This window comes from Primulina tabacum, chromosome 17 (assembly GCF_025594145.1).
Source record: "Primulina tabacum isolate GXHZ01 chromosome 17, ASM2559414v2, whole genome shotgun sequence".
Classification (NCBI taxonomy): Eukaryota; Viridiplantae; Streptophyta; class Magnoliopsida; order Lamiales; family Gesneriaceae; genus Primulina; species Primulina tabacum.
The window spans coordinates 32,049,748-32,071,899 of record NC_134566.1 but is presented as its reverse complement, the minus strand read 5'-3'; the positions used below and the strand labels follow the sequence as shown (position 1 = coordinate 32,071,899).

At 36.0% G+C, this 22,152-nt stretch overlaps 3 protein-coding genes across 5 annotated transcripts; 2 read left to right on the top strand and 1 right to left on the bottom strand.

The window, feature by feature from the left end:
- Positions 1 to 2,030: 2,030 nt before the first annotated feature.
- On the top strand, positions 2,031 to 6,333 carry LOC142530359 (polyadenylate-binding protein 2-like). The gene is made up of 9 exons (XM_075636164.1): positions 2,031 to 2,624; positions 3,321 to 3,439; positions 3,531 to 4,187; positions 4,270 to 4,347; positions 4,442 to 4,531; positions 4,804 to 4,941; positions 5,270 to 5,443; positions 5,512 to 5,715; positions 5,870 to 6,333. The coding sequence occupies exons 1-9, from the start codon at positions 2,387 to 2,389 to the stop codon at positions 6,098 to 6,100; spliced, it is 1,929 nt and encodes a 642-aa protein (XP_075492279.1). The 5' UTR covers positions 2,031 to 2,386; the 3' UTR covers positions 6,101 to 6,333.
- A 4,000-nt stretch (positions 6,334 to 10,333) lies between these two features.
- Positions 10,334 to 12,614, bottom strand: LOC142531837 (caffeoyl-CoA O-methyltransferase-like). The gene is made up of 5 exons (XM_075638110.1): positions 12,428 to 12,614; positions 12,192 to 12,271; positions 11,959 to 12,103; positions 11,697 to 11,828; positions 10,334 to 10,750 (listed from the first exon to the last, which is right to left on the bottom strand). Exons 1-5 carry the CDS (start codon positions 12,518 to 12,520, stop codon positions 10,457 to 10,459), a joined length of 744 nt encoding a protein of 247 aa, XP_075494225.1. The 5' UTR covers positions 12,521 to 12,614; the 3' UTR covers positions 10,334 to 10,456.
- A 3,392-nt stretch (positions 12,615 to 16,006) lies between these two features.
- LOC142530329 (E3 ubiquitin-protein ligase MBR2-like) lies at positions 16,007 to 21,925 on the top strand. 3 transcript variants are annotated; one of them, XM_075636111.1, is made up of 6 exons: positions 16,007 to 16,131; positions 16,278 to 19,236; positions 19,893 to 19,946; positions 20,938 to 21,033; positions 21,132 to 21,269; positions 21,370 to 21,925. In XM_075636111.1, the coding sequence occupies exons 2-6, from the start codon at positions 17,512 to 17,514 to the stop codon at positions 21,499 to 21,501; spliced, it is 2,145 nt and encodes a 714-aa protein (XP_075492226.1). In that variant the 5' UTR covers positions 16,007 to 16,131; positions 16,278 to 17,511; the 3' UTR covers positions 21,502 to 21,925. The 3 variants fall into 3 exon arrangements, with proteins under 3 accessions (XP_075492226.1, XP_075492225.1, XP_075492227.1); XM_075636110.1 differs by having other exon boundaries at positions 16,026 to 16,354; positions 17,407 to 19,236; XM_075636112.1 differs by having other exon boundaries at positions 16,027 to 19,236; positions 19,896 to 19,946.
- Positions 21,926 to 22,152: the final 227 nt, after the last annotated feature.

Genomic DNA, 22,152 nt, shown 5'->3' with positions numbered 1-22,152 from the left:
ATGACAACAGGTGAGACAGGATCAATGTCAAGACAAGAAGAGAGAGAGAGATCATGATTAGAGTGGAGACTACGGACTTGGATTAAAGATAGGGTTTGAACACTGGATATTTAGTTGTTAAACCTTAGTTTTTATTGAATATAGATTGTACAGGACTTGTACTTTATTTATACGAATCTGTATATTAGTTAGATTCTATTACGTTCCGCAATTAAAGAAATTTTTTTTATGACCCAAATTACTTGAATTAATAAATTGATCCTAATGATGATTAAGAATTGAATTAGCGTCCGGGTCCCCACAGTATGCATGTTTATTGATTGATGGTTGTAAATAAGATATTAATTTACACTATTTATACAACAAATTATTTCGGCTCACGCTACAAGAATGTTGTGAAAAAAAATCCAAATGCACTTGTTTGTTCGTTTGTATGGTATGAAAGAAAGAAATGCGCTAGTTTTCAACATACTATGATCTATCAAAATGAAACTACGTTCAACTTTCGAAGCCGAAAATCGTGTGAAGATTGGCATAGAATTATATGGAAATTCCATATACTAATGACTTTTCAATCATTTGAAGTTGATGATCATTGAAAACATATCTTAAATTTTAATTTCAAGTTTTTTTTTCCGATACCATCTACATTACCCAAGGTTCACGAGGACTGACTTGTGTTTTTACAAACTTCAGCTGATGCGGAAGGTCAGGCCACAAAAGGGGCTCAGAACCTGATTAAACATGTTCATAAGGCTCGTGGCGCTTCATTTGCTCCGTGGGGCAGAGCGCGAAAGTGCTTACGCCATGAAAAACCAATATCGGGATACCAAATTTTGCGGCAGAATCAGTAGTCCAAGGCAAGAACATGTCAGCAACCAGGCAATTCGGTCTGAATTCGTCAAGTAGTTTTTCCACAGGCTCTTGGAGCATAAACAGTGCTTTAACAAAAGTCGAGAGCAAGTCCTCGCTAGCCATGATGTGATCGAATCTCACACAAGTATCCGGCCGATCAGAACCCTCTGGCGGGAACTTGAGGATACTTGGACCCGATATCGAGTCTCAACTCGTGCGCTTTCGATGGGATCAACAAATTCAGCTAGCAGTCGAGATTATGATCGTTTTCTTCACCATGTCTAGGTAGCGCGTTGGAATCATATGGCAATGAGCCATAAATGGAAGAAAAACTATCCCACAGTGGTCTCATTTTCAACATAGTAGCAGCTGAACAAATGAAATAGTTGATCAAGAAAACTATTTTTTGTTCAAGAAGAAAAGAGAAAACCTACCAGTGAAGTATGTGAAAATGGATATTCGATGAGGGAATTATGTAAGTCAATGCCACGTATAAATAGACATATGGTAGAAGATAGCGAATTTCTGAGAAATCAGAATTTGAGTACAAATGGTGAGTTGTGATGGAGTCGTGGCTAATCAGTTAACCCGACAGTTGCTCGTTTTCACAACTTTAGCAATCTTATTTATGAAATAATAATAGATGCCGATATTCATAATAAAAAGTAATATTCTTAGCATAAAAAATAATATTTTTTCATAGATAACCCACATAAGAGATCCGTCTCACAAAATACGACCCGTGAGACTGTCTCACACAAGTTTTTGCCATAATAATATAACTGGCACACTTGTTAACAAATGCGATAAAGTTTCTCAAATGTAGCATTAATCGAATCAAAATAATTAAAGAAAACCGGCTTATAAAAAATATTTGTTTGATTTAAAAATAATAACCAAAAAAATTTAAAATTTAAAGTTTAATACTCGTTTTATTAAACGTATTATATAAATAAATTGTTTCATTTGGATATATATTAAGTTATTTTTTGCTTATGGCTATATATCTGTACATGCTCCGGATCGGGTCCTTCGGGCACGAAAGCGCATTTCTTTAAATCACAGAAGTCGCATAAGTCTCGCGAAAACGTCAGTACGGGACCCGGTCAATCTAATCCGACGGCGTGGGTTTCGTTTCAAGAAATCAAGGTTTAATCCCTAAGCCCAAACAAATAATAACATACGCCGCCGCAATATCCCTCGAGTTTTTGCAGTGCGCTGTACAAAACCGCGCTTCGTGTCTCTCCGTTTTCACTCTCCGGCGTGCATACGTCCGGCGTCAGTTTTTTTGGCCTCTCCTCAGTCGGACCTCCGACGTATCCCTCCTTCCCTCTCCTCTATTTGCTTTTAAAATCATAAAAAAAAAAGTATCTCGAGAAAAAATTCGAAATTCTGAGTTGAGAAGTTGTGTTCGGCCTTTTGTTTCCTTCTTGCTTCTCTTTGAGCCTGGTAAATAAAACGAGGAGAGGGAAGCTATTGAAGAAAAAATTTAAAAAACTAGAAAAATCTCTGAAAAGGAAAAAAATCATCAATGGCGGCTCAGGTTCAGATGCCACCTCAAGTGCAGTTGGTGAACGCCACGCCGTCCGGCGGTGCTCCGTTCGTAACTTCACTGTACGTCGGAGATCTCGATGCGAATGTGACCGACTCGCAACTGTACGATCTGTTCAGCCAGGTGGGGGATGTGGTGTCGGTTAGGGTTTGCAGGGATTTGACCAGCCGACATTCACTTGGTTATGGCTACGTCAACTACGGAAATCCTCAGGATGGTTCGTATTCTATGTCGTTCTTGTCATTTATTAATCAATTCAATTCTATCAGCCTCTTGTGAATGCCCTTTGCAACGTTGATCGTAATTGTCCTTGCTATAATACATTCAATCAGAAAGTGGAGTCCAAAATTTGAGTTGGGTTATTTTAGTGACATGTGACTATATTAATCGTTAATCTCCCATAATAGGAGTTGAATATCAAGTTTAGGATACATAATATAGCTGTAAGAAATCTCATACCAGTGTGTGAGATTCAAATGTGTGGGGCGTAGTTGAAGGAATTGATACATGGAAGCAAATAACTCTTCTGTGTTTATTACTTTATTATTATACTGTGTGATTTGGCTTCCATGTTTAATGACCTCATATTTGAGGTTTGCGATTTAAGTGGTATTCTGGATGGGAGAAGTGTGAGATCAATACAATGACTCATGGTTCTAGTATTAATTGTTGGCAGTTGGTGACTACTTTGTTAAGATTTGTTTCCCATTATATTTTTCATTGGCTTGTTAAGTTTCTAATCAAGTTTGTATTGCTTTTATCAGCATTTAAGTTCTTTCATTGTTCATTCAGTTGCAATTGTAACATTAAGGATAAGATATCCTTTGTGCTAATCTTTTGCAGAATAAGATGAAGGCCCTTTCCTTTAGCTTTGACCCTGTTTCTGTATCTAACAAACCTTTCTTTTTGATAGCTGAGAGAGCGGTGGAGGAGCTGAACTTTACTCCTCTCAATGGGAAACCTATTAGGATTATGTATTCTCATCGAGACCCTAGTGTACGCAGGAGTGGTGCTGGAAATATATTTATTAAGGTATTATTTCCTCTCCTTCTCCATTATTCTTGCTGTGGATTGTCCTGAAATAAAACACTTGATTAGATTCTGTCAATGTTGGTTTTTACAGAATTTGGACAAGGAAATTGACCATAAAGCTCTACATGATACATTTTCTTCATTTGGGAACATTTTGTCGTGCAAAATAGCAACAAATGCGTCTGGTCAATCAATGGGCTATGGTTTTGTGCAATATGCTAGTGATGAATCTGCCCAGAAAGCTATTGAGAAGCTTAATGGCATGCTGCTGAATGGGAAGCAAGTCTATGTGGGACCCTTCCTTCGTAAGCAAGAAAGAGAGATGTCAGTTGACAAGACAGTATTCACCAACGTGTTTGTGAAAAATCTTTCTGAAACAACCACCGAAGAAGACCTTAGAAAGACATTTATTGAATTTGGATCACTCACTAGTACTGCGGTAATGAGAAATGAAGATGGCAAGTCCAAGTGTTTTGGATTTGTTAATTTTGAGAATGCAGAAGATGCTGCTAGAGCAGTTGAATCCCTTAATGGCCATAAATTTGATAACAAGGAATGGTATGTCGGGAGAGCCCAAAAGAAATCTGAGAGGGAGGTTGAATTGAAACAACAATTTGAGCAGAGCGTACAAGAAGCCGTTGACAAATTTCAAGGATTGAACCTTTATGTCAAAAACCTAGATGATAGTATTGGCGATGAGAAACTCAAGGATTTGTTCTCTCCATTTGGTTCAATAACATCATACAAGGTTTGCGGTTGGTAACTTGGTCGCGTTGATACTTTATCATATATTTGACTGACTCTTCTAATTTGTTCTAATGTCTATACAGGTGATGCGAGATCCCAAAGGTATAAGCCGAGGATCGGGCTTTGTTGCATTCTCATCACCAGAAGAGGCTTCCAGAGCTGTGAGTTTGATAATTATTTATTGCTTGCTCCTTATTCTCTGCCCTTTTCACCTAGTTGCCTTTCAATTAAAGAATTTAACAAAATTGGTTTCAGCTTTCTGAAATGAATGGTAAGTTGATTGCTGGCAAACCACTTTATGTTGCCCCTGCTCAGAGGAAGGAAGATAGAAGAGCACGGTTACAGGTAGACTTGTTGGTGTTCCTTTTACTTTTTATATATTTTTCACCACCCCTGTGAGAAAGATGGAAGTGGAAAAGCTTATTTTGTTTGCCATCAGATCTGGAACAATCTGTGTTCTATATCTTTATGGATATCCATTTTTATGTTCCATGAGTGGATTGTTTTTCTTCCCTTTGTTGTGAGTCAACTGTAAGTCTGTAACTCTAGGGGCATCCTTTATATACCCTGTGAATTGCTGCGTCGAAGTGTTGATCTCCCCATTTTATTGTATCCAGGCTCAGTTTGCTCAAATGAGGCCCATGACTATGGCATCTACTGTCAATCCTCGAATGCCAATGTACCCTCCTGGTGGTCCTGGTCTGGGGCAACAAATATTTTATGGGCAACCACCACCTGCCATTATCCCTCCTCAAGTAATTATGCTCTTCACACTATTAAATGCCATTGGATAACAGTGGCTATATGGTACTAATCATTTTAATGGAAACATAACAAAAAAAATCTGATCTTGTTTATTCTAAGATTTGATCAAAGTTCTCATAGTCCCAACAAATGCAATGGACATCATTCATAACTTGCTTTTGTTTAATGGAAGCATGACGCTGAAGATTGAATGACTGAATTTTGAATGGAATTTTTCTTTAGGAATAGCCTATAACTGATTTTAGATGTAGGATATTTTTTGTGGCCAATAGGTTATAGGTATCAGTGAATTTATGCGCGCTTCATTTTTCATCTCAGCATGGATTTGGTTATCAGCAGCAACTTGTTCCTGGTATGAGACCTGGTGCGCCTCTCATGCCGAATATGTTTGTGCCTCTGGTTCAACAAGGGCATCAAGGCCCACGACCTGGTGGTAGGCGTGCCAATGCTGTTCCAATGCAGCAAGGCCCACAACCAGTTATCCAGCAGCAGGTTTGTGGTAATTTTGACCTATGATTTTTGAGTAATCTCTCACTGGTTAATTAATTCCTACTTTGCAGATGCTTCCTAGGGGACGTGGCTTTCGCTATCCTCTTGGGCGTGGGATGCCTGATGTTTCCATGCAAGGTATACCTGGAAACATGCTTCCTGTCCCATACGAAATGGGTGGTTTGCCATTGCATAATGCAGGAATTTCTCAACCAATTCCAATTGGAGCTTTGGCATCTGCACTTGCAAATGCTTCCCCCATCGAGCAAAGGACTGTAAGCATTTTCTTTACATGTTTCATGTGAAGTGTCTGATCTTTCAACTTTTAAAGACTTTATGATGTGCTGACAGTATCATCTCTGCTGTGCAAATACTGTAATCTGTATACTGTATGTAGTGAAAAAAAGGTCCTTTTTATTTATCCTGCAGATGTTGGGAGAAAATTTGTACCCGCTTGTTGAACAACTGGAGCCTGATATGGCGGCTAAGGTGACTGGCATGCTTCTGGAAATGGACCAGACAGAGGTGTTGCACTTGTTGGAGTCTCCAGAAGCTCTTAAAGCTAAGGTCTCAGAGGCAATGGATGTTCTGAAAAATGTGTCTCAGCAGCAGCTGAGCAGCCCTGCTGAGCAATTGGCTTCGCTGTCACTGAGTGAATGAGCTTCTAGTTTTATTATACTAAGTTGGGTTGGATAATAATACTGACTAATTTGGTTTTGAAACTAACCGTTTTTCAGTGCTTTTAATGTGAGATTTCGATTCACCTCTTGGATGATTTTGTGGTGGTAGAAATTGAATTTGAGTTGAAGTTGAAAGTCGTCTGTGTATTTTGTGTTTGAAATTACATTTAATTTCATATTTTGTGCATATATTTATTTACTATTATTTATATACCCAAGCTCAAATACTTTCAGGTATTGGTGTCATGTAACTTTTAACAAGTAATGTCTGCGATTTTATTGTGTTATTTAAAGAGACATTGTCTTTAAACTTGAGTTCAACCTGCCATAACTCCACGAGGGTAGTGTTTTTATGGTTGATCCATAATTTGAGCCAATGATAACCTATGAGTCTATGTTGAGGGAATTTCCCAATATATAATCTCATCACTCATTCTTAAGCCTATTTGACTAAATAAAAACTTATGTGAGATGGTGTCACAAGATATATTTTGTTAGATAGATCTCTTATTTGGGTCATCTATGAAAAAAGTATTATTTTTTATGCTAAGAATATTATTTTTTATTGTGAATATCGGTAGTGTTGACTCGTAGACCCATCTCACAGATAAAGATTCGTGAGATCGTATCACAAAAGACCTACTCAAATTTTAAATTTCTCACGAGTTCAAATATCTTCTTCTGGAAAGTCATCTCGAAGTCAGCATGTCTGAAATATCATGGCTAAATAAAAATATCGTTAAAAATATTAATGTAATTGTCAACTTAATTAAATTATTAATATTTAGCATCTCTTACAAGTCTCGGCGTTCCATTTATCGGTGCCACTTTATGAACACATGGTCGCCAACTGTGTATTCTAGATCTCGATGACGTCTATCTGCATAACTTTTTTGGTGACTCTGTGCAATTCTCATCTTGTCTCGAATCCTATTAATAGCCTATGTTGTCTGCCTCACAATCTCACGGCTTAACTCAGCTCGTTCACACACATTGTCCCAACGGATCGGCGTCCTGCACTTTTGCCCATATAGTGTCTCATAGGAAGCCATCTCTATCGAAGTCTGATAGTTGTTATTATATGTGAACTCAACAAATGACAATTTCGTATACAACTTCCCAAGAAAATCTATCACACAAGCTCGCAATAGATCCTCCAAAGTCTATATAATTCTTTCAGACTGTCCGTCTGTCTGAGGATAGAAAGTTGTGATGAAAGTCAATTTTGTACCTAATGCTACGTGCAAACTATTCCAAAATGCTGATGTAAATTGGAGATCTACGTCAGATACAATGGAAACTGGAATACCATGTAATTGACAATTTTCTTGATATATAACTCGACATACTTGTTCATAATATAAGTCGTCTTCACCGGCAATAAATGAGTTGATTTGGTGAGACGATCCACTATAATCCAGATGGAATTAAGTTCATGCAAAGTTCTTGGTAAACCAACCATAAAATTCATTGTATGTTCTTCCATTTCCACTCGGCTATCGAGAGTGGTTTTAATATTCTAGTTGGTCTCTGATGTTCGACTTTTACCTGCTGGCATGTGAGACATTCAGATACGAATCTAGCAGTGTCTTGTTTCATCCCTGACCACCAATACAACTGCTGCAAATCTTTATACATATTCGTACCTCGGATGTAAGGAATACGGAGACGTATGAACATCTGCCATGATATCTCTTCGAAGTGAATCGACGGTTGGGAATGTCTATGGTTGTAATTTGAGGGACTATTTGATATGAATGACATATATAATATAAAAATTTGTAATGAGAATTATTTGAACTTAAAATAACAATATTGTGTGCAATTAATCTATACACTCTATTTTAATAACTTCACATCTTCGATTTTCAAACACCACCTTTCAATAATACTTGACGTTAAAGTATTAGATAATTGGGTCCAACTCATTGGAACATCAATCGAAGAAAGGGATTGAAAAATTGACGATTAAAATGGCATCTCTTTTCAAAACATATAGATGGGCTCGAAGATAATATTTTCACTAGTTGTATCTATTATTTAGTGCTGAGTAGCACGATAATGTCTGAATGGATTCATTAGCCGGGTTATGTTTTGTGGTGATATATTTGAAATCAATGAATTTCGATTATAATTTTAATCATGCAATGCAAACCTTAATTTCTAGTCCTATGCACCATCGATTCAATACTAGTGAATTTTGTGTTTTTTAGGTTTTGTTATGAAATGAAGTTGGTAATTTACTTTCACGGTTTCACCATTGCAAGTCTTTCAATAAATGTAAAGATTGAGTCCACCAAATCCATTTTTTAGGATCAAATTATTATAGGGTATGAGTGAAAGGAAAAATCGTGTTTTAGTCATATATATTCGTCTTTTGTGATTTTAGTATTTTGTGTTGTTAAATTTCAATCTTAGTTTTTTGTATATTTTAATTTTGATAACTTTACTCATTTTCCATTAAAGTGCTGATGTGATATTGGTTGCACAAGCTTCGACCACGTTGTTGTCACATCATAAAAATGACTAACATTGTAAAAAATAATGATTAAAGCTATAATTTGATGATATAAATGATAAAATCGTTAAAAAATAACTATGATTAGAAATGCAATTTCTCTTTAATAAAATACAATTGACACACAAAAAGTTGAACTGATATGTTATCAGAAAAAAAGAAGAGGGAATAACTATTAAAGATTTGGTCTTTCCCATTTTGAATCGTATGTCATTGGCATCAGGCTTTTGCCATTCGAATCAAAATAATGCCATCAATAGGAATTCCCCTGTTTCTTGTCCTAAGTTAGATACTTGAATTCTTTTGCTCGCTATTCTTGTTCTTTTATGGCTATGTTTATGTGGTGCAAAAATGAGTCGAGCATTTTGAGGACCATTCGGTATATCTAAAGGGAAATGGCCAAAGCCCATGTTAGAATCCACAACCATGTACATCATACACAATTCTTCTTCATCATCATCAAAGTAGGAATAATATTCATATTCATAAAAAAAGTAGGAATAATAAAAAAAAAATCACTACTTACAAACTACTTTGTCTCCCTTCCATTCACTCCACTTAACGTTGATGACAACATATCCTTTAATATAAAATAATGTTTTATCTATCAACTTACACACTTGAGCAAAATGATTATGTAAATCAAGATATTTATAATAAATATATGAGGATATGCTTCGATTTCAGTCAGATTGTCTTGCACATCGCAAAGAATTTAGCATTTCATTTTAGGACGAAACACATTGAAATATAATTTCACTTCGTATGTGAAGCAGTAGAAGAAGGAAGTGTTGATAAGCAGAAGATCCATACAAATGATAACATAGCTGATGTTCTGAACAAGCCAGTGAAAATTAAAAAGTTTGAGTGATGTAGATTCTCAAGTGTTTGGTTTTCAATCAAATATCTAAACGGGAGAAATGTCGGCAAAGTTAATAAGGTAGTTGGCTACAACGATAAGCAAAGTTGAAAAATTAAATGAGGTGGTTGGCTGCAGCGGAATTTTCAAATGGAAGACGCGGTTTATACGCGTTTTAAGAGAGACTATGTTCTCTTTGGAAACACAATGAGCGATTTTAAATCATAAAATATTATAGTGAAATCTTTTTCATCTTACACGTAGTTTTTATCTTAATAATTTTTAGGGATTTTCCACGTAAATTTCGGTGTCCAATATATTCTTTATATTCATATTTATTATCTCAAGTTGTCGCATATGAGATCAACAACCATAGGCACACCAGTGGACATTCTTTCAAGAGTCGAATTCCAGCCACAATGTATCACAAACGCCCGACTTGGGGTGGCCATACTCTTATAATCAAGCCTTTTCCTTCTATCCTTCCCTGATAACCATGAGGCAGGAAATCGTCGTCGCTTTTATCATTTTTCTCTCTTTTCACAATCCAGAAGAAATCTTGGCCAGATTCCTCGATCCCGATTGCGGTTTCACGTAGTTGAGTGGTGGTGAAACTCGCATTCACGTCGAGCCACGCCTTGATTTCATGTTCATCTGTTGCTGATTTCTTCCCTCTCCTGCTTTAGCTACGCCATCCTTGTGGTGAAAATATATATCTTTCTTGAATGTTATCGTCTCTCTTTGATAAGACACAGTTGCAAGTATATTCCTCGAAAACTAGCACAAATAATCAAATAGTTGGTGGATCAACATTGGATGCATCTATAGATTAATAATAAAATAAAACCTTAAAATTTCTTATTTTTAGCAAACAAAGGTTACATATTCGTGCGTCACACAACATAATTAATCATGATTATGGGAGATTAATTAATTAATAATAAGAAATGGGGGTATGATCAGCTGATACGGCGGCACAGGGTGATCCCATCGCCGACGGGAAGCTGACAAATCTCTATCCTTGGATCAGCCGCAAGCGCCTTGTTCAGCTCCAATACGAAGTCTCGATAATACCTAACATACTTCCTCATTGGTGCATCGGGTGGGGCCACCACAGACCCGTTCCACAGGGTGTTGTCGTACCCGATCACACCACCCACCTTCACTAGATCCATAAGCCTCTCGTGATAATTGATGTAGTTGTCCTTGTCCGCATCCACGAATATAAAATCAAACGCCCCATTATGGTTTCCCTGTTTTCCATAATTTTTTTCAAATAAAAAAATAATATATTTTGGATTTATTATAATAATTCGAGTAAAACTATATTGTTCATCACTATTTAATTAGAAAAAAAAATGATAAATTCGATGAGACATAACGAAAAGCTAGGAAAAAATGGGGAAGGCAAGCAAAAACCTATGGATGGATGCAGTGGCGGAGCCACATTACATGAAAAAAGCCCGGGTGTCCCAATTCTTTTTAAAAAAAAAATTATATGTAAAATTTGGATTAATTTGATATTAGTTTGGGTAGATCAGTTTTAAAATATTAAAAAGTTATAAGAGTTTAAAATTCTATCCCGAATAGCCATATTTCTAGCTCCGTCAGTGGATGAATGTTGTCATTCTCGTGCCCAAACAAAAAATGTTTTTAAAATTAAAAAAAAAAAAGATTATGGATTAGTGGTGAACATGTTTTGTGTGCCCCCATTCATTGTCAATTTGAAGAATTCAAAATTATTTGTGGTGCAAATATTTAATGAAAATTTAATCATTCAATCATTAATATATAATATCAACTTTCGTTAACATTTAATGGCAGGAGATTTGAATTACTCAAGATTTTGAGAACATAACTCATCCTAGAATAAAATGAAATATTTCAGGCATCTCCAACCATAAAATCTATTTGATGTAAATTTTACACTAAAATAGTGTGATTTTTGCACCACATACAACACTCATCTCCAACCCATTTACTTCAAATCTTACGTTACAAAAATATTGGTGTGTCCTGAGGGACCCCAAAAGTTAACTTGTGAAGTCAGCTTTCAAAAAGTTGGTGTAGTGGGTTCACAAAATGGATCTGCACGCCAAGATGCTACTTCTTTATCCAAAGTCAATTTCATCTTTTCATAAATTAGTATGGTAAAACAGAGAGGGGGGGTGGGGTTGGTGGGTTAGGAAGTGGACTTACATCTTGAATCAATTGATCAAGAACGGGTAAGGCAGGCCCCTCTCTGAAGTCAATTTTGTGGGCAACGCCAGCCTTTTGGATTATGGGCAGACCCAACTCGTAATTCTCTCTGTTAATATCCATTGCCAATATCTGCACAAGATTACACTTTATTAATCAATACGTACCATAGCATTAATTAATTAATTAATTATTATTATTATTAACTTGAGGTGGGAAAATCTCATTAAATTCCACTTCCCGTCTCAATATTTTAGCCTACCTTTCCATCATGAGGAAGAGCAAGAGCAGTCGCTAGCAGAGAGTAACCGGTGTAAACGCCAATCTCCATGGTGTTTTTAGCATTGATCAGCTTCAAAAGCATGTTCAAGAACTGCCCTTCATCTGCCGATGTGGTCATAATGTTCCTATATATATATATATATTTCGAGTTAGTAAACGTATCAATTCAACGCAAAAAAACAGGATATAGGAAGAACAAATGAATGTACGTACCATGGGTGTTTGGCAGTCACTTCTCTGAGCTCTTTCATGGCCTCTGGTTCTTTGGGATAAACGCTTGTTTGAAGAATATACTGCAGCATAACATTTCAAGGTTCATTGGCTGAAACTTTTTTATTTGACGATAACAACTGAAAAAATAAAACCCTTTCTTTGCTTCTTCTCATAGAGAACAAGAGATGTATATTTTCTCGGAAAAAATGGTCCAAGTGTGTATATAGAAACATTACCTGATAGAGAGCATCGCTTTGCAAGAGACTTTTGTGGCCAACTTCTTGGTGTCTCCCCGCTTGGTTTTCATTGGATTCACCATTTCCTCCCATTTTCCTTTGATACTTGTTTAGTTTTTCTCACCTTCACCCTTTTTTTTCTCCCCGGCTTGGTTTGTAGTTGCTGCTGAATTGACAAGTAAAGAAAGTCATGGTGGAGGATATATATAGAAGCCCAATAACGGTTCGAGTGTCGTGACTCGGGAGTCGTTGGGTGGTGGTGGACCGGCTGGTTTGGCGTATATTTCTCTAAATGATTGTGGAGTCATGGTGGGACCGATTTATGGGTCACACCAATAAAGATTGAAATTTTTGTTATTATTATTTATACTGCATATGATGAGATATTTTAATAACAGGATATTGTTGTTATCTACAAATATAAAATATGGAATTTAAATTATATGATTATGAGCAGGTAGGTCTCTTGTGAGACGGTTTCACGAATCATTATCTTTTAGACAAGTCAACCCCGTCGATATTCATAATAAAAAGTAATATTTTTTCATGGATGACCCAAATAAGATTTCCGTCTCACAAAATACGACCCGTGAGACCGTCTCATACAAGTTTTTGCCTATAATTATTTAACGTGCGGATAATTTCATTAATCGGTTGGTGGGATTGGCAAATGAAGGAATGCAAAAGAATTTGGTGTTTGATTGGAGAAACTTCCGAGTTTGGACGCCGACTTCAAAGAAGATGTCAAGCATCAAACTTTGTTCAACAATTCCATTTGCGTCGTAACTAATATTTATAATTTATAATAAATCAATAAATTTTCAATAGTTAGATTTAAAATATTTTTTTTTATGAATTTCGGGGAAAATAAATTAAATCAACTTTCATAATATTCATATCCACACAAGTGGTTGGATTTTTTGATGGACAGAATCCCAACAGAATCCCAACCACCCATAACTTGGTGCTTTCTGCTTCCAATATTTAATTATTGATATTTTTTAAAAAATTAGGATCAATGAACCGGATGCATGCAATTTCTGTTTGTTCTAGGTAAGGTTGGTTAAACATAAGAAAAAGGTTGTTTTCATCACCAACTTTGTTGGGCCCTAAGGACGACAGTCGTTCCATTCTCAACCACCTCAACTCAATCCTCCTTTTTTTTTTTTCTCACAAAATTAATACAAATGAATCATCACCAGATTGACATACGGGTTATAATTCTAGCCGGCGCTCGAGCAAACACGTCGCGTGTGTAAAATATTTAATAAATATTGCATAGTATAGATACATATGATTAAATATAGTATAGTATAGTATAGATAGAGATCATCGGTTAGGTAAGAAAAATAATTCGGATTTGAAATGTTATAGATGCGTGAAACTTATGTTTTCTGAATACAATTTTAAAAATTACTTTTTCTTTTATTTAAAAACAAACAAACAAACAAAACGGGTCCATTTCCTCGGACTTTCCCTACCCGTTTTCGAGTAGATTCGCTCCACTAGATTGACCCCTTTTTCCTCCCTTGGAAAAAGATCCATATTTTGACCAACGACGTTTTAGCGTTGAATATAAATCAATATAAGCTTCTGGGCCGGTCTGCCCAAATGGCCCATTACTGGGACATTGACGGCACTAAGCCCTAACTCAATTTATGGGCCTTTATGAATTAATATAGCTCATCCCAGTACTTGTAAGACCCAACCAATCGTTTGTTGGGCCTGGACATTCTAAAATTTGACACGAATCCGTATTCTTAGTCCATCTATTTATTTTTTTTAAGTAAATTATTGAATTGCTTTGTTTTTATTAATATTTTAATAAATCATGAATTGATATTTAATTTATATCTTCCATTTTTCAAACTAAAATTAAAATTATAGATTCCGTCAATACCGTTATCATTCTATTATAATAGAGTAGGTCTCTGGTGAGACGGTCTCACGAATCTTTATCTGTGAGACGGGTCAATCCTACTGATTTTCACAATAAAAAGTAATAGTTTTTCATGGATAACCCAAATAAGAGATCTGTATCACAAAATACGACTCGTGAGACCGTCTCACACAAATTTTTTCCATTATAATATATATATACCCACCCAAATACACGAATAAGTTGTCAAAAAATTAAATGCTTTACTTGATTAATACCTAACAAGTTAGAGTGAACATCGGACTATAAGTTCCAGCAATTCAGAGTTCAACCAACCCTATTTATATCTAATCTCATCGATCAAACTCCATAAAAACATTTCGTTTTTTTTAAAAAAAAATTTGCTTTGTTTCCTAGTCAAAAATAAAATTCCCTAACAAATCTAAGTCCATAGGCGAACCAAACACGCTAGATGTAGAAAAATATAAAGCACGATCCGTATCTTATAATTTATTGGCTTGAGTCAAACATAGAACATCAAGCTTTCAAATAACACAAAACTTTTGTGAGACGGTCTTACATGTCAATATTATAAGAAATATATTCTATTTGGATCATCCATGAATTTTTATGCCAAAATATTACTTTTTATTATAAATATGACGATGTTCACTCGTCTCACAGCCAAAAATAGTTTAATAATAATTTAAATCATACTCATCTTTCCCTTGTAAGGTGACAAATTTTGTTTAATCTGTTTTTTTTACTATTATGTAAAAACATGGTTTAAGGATGAGATACATGAGTAAATTGCATCTGTCCAACCAATCAATTGTTCAACACCTTTCAAACTGCAAAATCATTCTTTAATCAATCTTTAGCGAGATTAATAATTAATTTTCAAGCAATCTCATGCGAATATTGCAATAATTCGTGATTCTTGAAAATTAAACTCACATTTTGTTGTTTTTTATTTATCAAAAGTTACAGTAAATAGTAAATAGTAATGATATTAATAAAAAAATTCAAATATTATAAAAATCAAATATTGTTTTTGGATCGTTTTCTTAAAATTTACAATTATTGTTTTTCAAATGAATATCTATCGCCCAAACATTGTATTTCTATTGAGTTACAAGTCATAGTTGAGTAATCTCTAAATAAAGGCAAAAACTTGTATGAGACGGTCTCACGGGTCGTATTTTGTGAGACGGATCTCTTATTGAGGTCATCTATGAAAAAAATATTACTTTTTATGCTAAGAGTATTACTTTTTATCGTGAATATTGGTAGTGTTGACCCGTCTCACAGATAAAGATTCGTGAGACCGTATTACAAGAGACCTACTCCCAAATAATATACTTATGGTTTGAGTAATGTAATAATTATGGAGTTGGTATCTTGTGAGATGGTCTCACGAATCTTTATCTGTGAGACGGGTCAACTTACCGATATTTACAATAAAAAGCAATAATTTTGAATAAAAAGTAATATTTTTTCATGGATGACTCAAATAAAAAATATGTTTCACAAAATACGACCCATAAAACTGTCTCACATAAGTTTTTACCCTAATTATGTTTTGGACTTGGAAAACGCAATTTTAAAAAAAGTCAATTGCCCTTAATCCTTTAAACTAATAGTAGATTACCACTAAAACAACCAAATTAAATTAAATAATAATAATATAATATTTCATACAATAAAGCCTCACCATTAGCTCCGCCGCTTATTCTCTCGCCTCTTTCACACACATGGCGAGGCGACCACTTTAGCTCGTCTTCTCGTGGATGTGTTATCCCTTTAATCTCTCTTGCATGTGAAAGTAATCGTCATCTCACCATTAAACACCTAAAAAAAGTTATTAAATTCTGGGAGTATTTTTCTTTTTTACTGCAAGAAAATACCGATTAAAATAGTTGAAATTTCTTGAAACGCTTCTCTCTCTCCACCAACTGCCCTTTTTATCAGAAACTCCATCGTAAAGAAAAGAAAAAAGGGAAGGCGTTTGTCCCGCTCCAGTTCCTCCGATCATCCGCTCTCCGCCGGTTTTTTTCTTGACCCATTCGACAATTTGTTTTTTCTCTTGAGTTTTCGGTTTTTTATGCGTTGTCTGTTGAAATTGCGTGGTTCTTTAATCGAATTTGTTGGATTGTTTGATTGAGATCGAAAATCTTTTGAAAAGGGATCTTCGATGTAGGGTCTGCGATTTTACGATTTAGTTTGTTGTCCAGTAGCTTACAAATTCGAAATTTGTGTTTTTGATTTTTGGATGGGCAATATTTATTGTTGAAATTTAGTATTTGATCTTTGATGGATTCAAAGTTTCTACTAGTGGGTCATTCAGTTTTTGACGTAAAATAATTGGTCAAAGTTTCTAACTTGGCGATGTTCACAAAGTTGCAATCTTTTCGTTGTCTATGTTCTCTGCTATTTATTGTACCGGACGTCGTTTTTTTTCTTGCTTCTCGGACCGAATTACGTTCTTGAACTTTTGAATCAGCTGATGATCTCCCTTTGTGATTTAATAAAATAAAAAGAGTTTGTGGTTTATCTTAATTTATTTGCTATTGTTTTGACTATGGCTCTTCAATATTCACAACTTTGGCTTCTGCTTCCGATTGTTTATTTGACAATTTTAAAGCTTCTTTTTTATTTGATCTTGTTTGTTTCTTCGGTGGTCAATTTCAAACTAATTGTGTGTCTGAGTCGAATCTGAATAGCCATTTAGTATCTTTGCCAGTTTTTTAAGTATTGTTTATCAAAAATCAAAATTCTTAGTTACTAGAGTATAATACCACATTGTTTGGCTTCCTTCAAGTTGACAAACAACCGATGAAGTTGCATTCTTTGCAACAATTTCTGATTCTGAAGTAAATTAACTTTCAGTTTGTCTTTTTATGCAAGACTTGTTCTATACGTTAATGTTTTTAGTGCTGTGTTGTGTATGTGTTGAGAATAAAGAATGATTAAAATGGTAGATTATCTGATGCCTGCTATTTTTCTGTTTTCAATATGACAGAGACACATCTGAATATTTGATCTTGTATGTGCTTTGTTTTTTAAATCCCATCCCCTTTACTGTTGTGTCTTGCATCAGAGTGGCTTCATTATCTTCTTATTCGTCTGAAGATCTGTGCAAACTTTTCGGCAATATTTGGTAGCAGTTCTCGGCTCTATAGAATTCCGAGATATAATAAGAGATATGCAGGGGGAAAGAAGTTCCCTTGATTCTTTCCCTGAAACGGTTGATTTGAATCAGGGATCTATTCCCAATGACAGCTCTGTGGATCACTCCGCTTCTTGGGATAACCTGCTAAATCCAGTTCAAGATCGACTGTCCGGTTACATGGTTCCCTCTAGTGGCAGTAATATTAGTTCCACAAATGCTGTTAGCAGTCGTGCTCAGAGTTTTAGTGGTTGGGCCCAAGGTGAATCCAGCTCCAGTGCAAATAATTCACAGGACCGAACTTACGATCATTCAAAAATGAGGCTTGGATGGTCATCCTCATTTGGTCCTTGTTCCGAGACTGATGCAAGGACAGACAATTTGTCTTTTGAAGCATCTGGTTTCAGCAATTCTAGTTATGTCGGCAATCAGGTGACTGGAATCCTTCCTACAATGCAAACATACAGCTCCATTCTTGGTTCACAGGATGCAACTTCAAGCCATGGACCTCTGAGGGAAAGTGATGGCTCTGGAAGCCTAGTGGCTGCTTTACCTCATAATCTGTATAAGTCTGGCCAATCCGAGGCAGTGAAAACTTCGAATTTTTATGCTTCTTCCAGCATAGCAGCTGCTTCTGGAAGTTCTAGTTCATATTTCGAAATAAATAATGCATCAGGTTCATCTACTGGTCCTTGGGGTTCATCCTGCAAGAGGAAGAATGTTGAAGGTAATTCGGGACAATTTTGTCATGGTGGGAGTTCGAGCTCGAATCAGCCAGTGGAGAACATGAAGCAGAATCCTATCCATGGTTGTTACTCTAGCCCAATAAGTTTAAGCATATCATCTGAACCTCTGAATTCGTCTCTAACTAATCGCTCAGAGCAACTAAATTCAAGAGTGGTTGGAATGAGTAGAGCAACCCCTGCTACTTATCCTTCAAGTGTTCCAGGAATTCCAGAAAGCTCGAGCAGAAATCCTGTAGGAAGATCGAATACCAGACACCATGATTTGGCTCGATTTGATGCGGCTAGAGGCACTCCTTTGAGACGTCCTACTGCTTATGCTACCCAGCCGCTTCCTAGACCTTTCTCAAGTATTGAATCTTTAGAGTTGAGATCACCAGTTGTACCGCCAATAAATCCAGGCAACACCCTTAATCAATCTCACATATTACCTGCATCTGAGGATTTAGGTACACATCCTTACCCTTGGAATAGATCTTTCAGCACACGAGGTGGCAGCTTCTCAAGGTCATCTGTTCCCTCTGGAGAAAGGGGTCTTACTGTGCATGATGACGTCAATGCCAGAAGCTCTCTCAGAAATAATCCCGATTTTCCCATGCTCGTTTCTGTTCCCGAGACAAGAAATGTTCCACAAGACCAAATTGACTGGAGTTTTTCCCCTGGAAGTTCTACATCTTCTAGAAATCCTTCATTTGCTTCCCGGATTGGTGCAGGTTCTGGTGCGCGTGCATCTCCCGTAATCTTGTTGCCTCATCAGATGCAAAGATCTCAAGCCCATCAGAGATTCTCAGAATTTTATACTTGGAACCCCACTCAACGGATTGAATCTGACTCCGGAGTTCGGAGAAGTCCTTTTGTGCCTTTCCCTTCTGCCTCGTTTTCAGCAGATGAGGCACCGAGTACTAGTCTTGGACAGCATCAGTCAGATCAACGGCCACCAGCGTTCTCGGTTGATACGACAAGTGATGATGCTAGCGGTTGGAATGCTTTAGCTGCTGTTGAGGGAAGGCATAGACTGGTATGTGCCCTTTATTTAAGTTGTAACTGATGCGATGAATACTTAAAATTTTCGAAACAGAAAATTCCTTGGGTTTCTTTTAACATTTCTTTGGCTCTGAAAATCCTATGATCTGCAATAATGACCAAAACTGGTAAATTTTCATGGAGGAACATTTAACGGTTTTATGTAATAACCCTATGATTTGCCCTGATGGATTATAAACCAAGAGTGGTAACTTTTCATAGAGTAACATTTAATAGTTTTATGGAATTAACCCTTTTGAGTTATGTGTCTCGACTGTAAGTTTTACTTTATTTATGTCCATTCATTGTTGCGCGTACACATACTTATTCTTGTATAATTGGATGTAAAAAAAATTCGTTGGGAACTGGCTGCTCTTTGTTTTTTCTCGTTCTTTCTGCCTCATTGAGTCTTCCCATTCGTGGAAACATAGAATGATGAGGTATTTTGTGTTCAGTTCGTGGGAAATCTGACCATTGATGAAGATCCCCTTTAAACAATCGAGAAGTTTTAGCAGATCCTGTGAATGCATATGTTTCATTATTCATTTCTTTAACTACTTCCTATGCCTACTTGGTTCCTTGGTGCTTGTAATGAGATTCCTGTAAGTTCCATTGGTTTGTGCTAATTACACTTTGTCCTCTTTAATTTAGCAGATCCGTCAAGTCTTGAACGCCATGCGAAGGGGTGTCCACTTACAACCTGAGGTTTGTTCTGGATCAGCAATTTATATTTATTTCATTAATTTTATCAAACGTTTCTTGAAACCTTTCTAAGACGCTGCGCTTGAATTTGGGGAAACACTATTCTAGAGACAAAAGATCAAATAAAACAAATTTCTATTCTTTTGTCAAATTACAAGTTTGTTCAAATAATTTTCTTTATAAATTTTATTTAAATTTCTTTTGAAAAGAAAAAATCCTAGCATAAATTTATAGAGCGGGTATTTGCTACTAAATTTAAAAATAATTATGCTGTTGAACTTTTTTTTATTGAAATAATTATAGAGTTGAACTTTTTTTTATTGATAACTTTTATATGATTTTCAAAATTACAAGATAATTTCCGTAGATTTAATTGAGTTTGGAGTTATTTATGGAAATTTACATGTGGAGCTGTTCGTGTCTTTTTATATTTTCTATCGAGGTTAAATTATGTTTTTAGTCGATATTTGGAGTCTCAAAATTTGTTTGCACGACATGGTTTCTCATAATAAATAGACAAATATGCTGGTGTTTTTCCTATTTATCCTTCGCATAATTTTCTTATAATTTGGAGTTATGTTAGGTTTGGAAATAGACATTTGGATGCAGGCCCAAATGAAGGTTTTTTGTGGATTTACTCTTGATGTGTAGATGGACGGTTTTTGAAAATCTTCATTTTTATAATTTTACTTTTTGGTGAATTTATAATTTCTAAAAGTATTGTTCGAATTTGCTTGTTTTGGAAGTACACGGTTGGAGCCTATATTGAAAAAATATGATGTGCACTCTCTTAATATATAGAGAGATATGCCTATGGAACACACAGAAGTTGTCTCTGGCGATTGTGAACTGTACGGTTCGACTAGGCAGAATTTGCCACATGCCATCAAGACCTTTGGAATATTTTATCTCGGTTTTCTATGGCATAAGCAGCAGCATATGATTTTTCTAGGATAAAGGTGGATGATGTAAATATATATCAACACCTTTTCAGGATTATATGCTGATCGACCCTTTCATTAATGGATTTGTGGAGATGCATGACCGGCATAGAGACATGAGGCTCGATGTGGATAACATGTCTTATGAAGTACTCTACTCTACTTACTTTAATGCTCTTTACACACTTATATTTTCAAGAGAATTTTTTTGGTTAGCAGCTCTTAACATTTCCCCTGTTTGTGATAGGAATTGTTAGCTTTGGAGGAACGTATAGGGAATGTTAACACCGGATTGAGCGAGGAGAAAATCTTGGCCTCGATGAAACAGAGGAAGTATAGAGTATTTGGTGTCGCACTGAAATTGGAGCCATGCTGTATATGCCAGGTTAGATCAACTTGCTACATTTTTCGTTTGTATCCCATACTTCCTTTCAAAAGGATCCGATTCTGAGTTTTTTCTTTTCCCGTCCACTCGACTATATCAGGAGGAATACATTGATGGAGATATTATTGGGATATCGGATTGTGGGCATGAGTTTCATGTCAACTGCATCAAGCAATGGTTGACACTAAAGAACTTATGTCCCATTTGTAAAACAACGGCTTTGGAAATTTGAGAAAAAAAACTTCTTCTTGTGAGGCAAGCATGACCTATTCCCCTTAAACCCAAAAGACGTATCCGTCCCTGTTGAGGACTCTTTGTTTTGCTTTTTAATCTTTGGTTTGACACGGCTTAAAGCATGCTAGTTCGACCCTAAAACCCTTTTGTTTTCCTACCCCCGAATCTTGTGGGTTTGAAGCACGAAAGAAAGGTTGTGCTTTCTGGGATCGAGTAGTGAAGCCGGTAACTCTACAATGGTGGTATAAATTTAAACTTTGTTTATTATGGTCACTTCAATTGAGGAAAAAAAAATCTTGGCTCTATGAAATATCAGACGCAATAAGTGGCAGTGGAGACATTTGTTGTATATATTCAGTTGTTCGAATGGTCTTTTAAGGCTGGCATCTTCTTTCCTTTGATTACAGGACAAAGATTTGAATTCTCTTATTTTAATCATGCAATGCAAACCTTAATTTCTAGTCCTATGAACCATTGATTCAATACTAGTAAATTTTGTGTTTTTTAGGTTTTGTTGTGTAATGAAGTTGGTAATTTACTTTCAGGGTTTCACCATCACAAGTCTTTCAATAAATGTAAAGATTGTGTCGTCCACCAAATCCCGTCTTTAGGAGCAAAGTATCATAGGATATGAATGAAAGGGAAAATC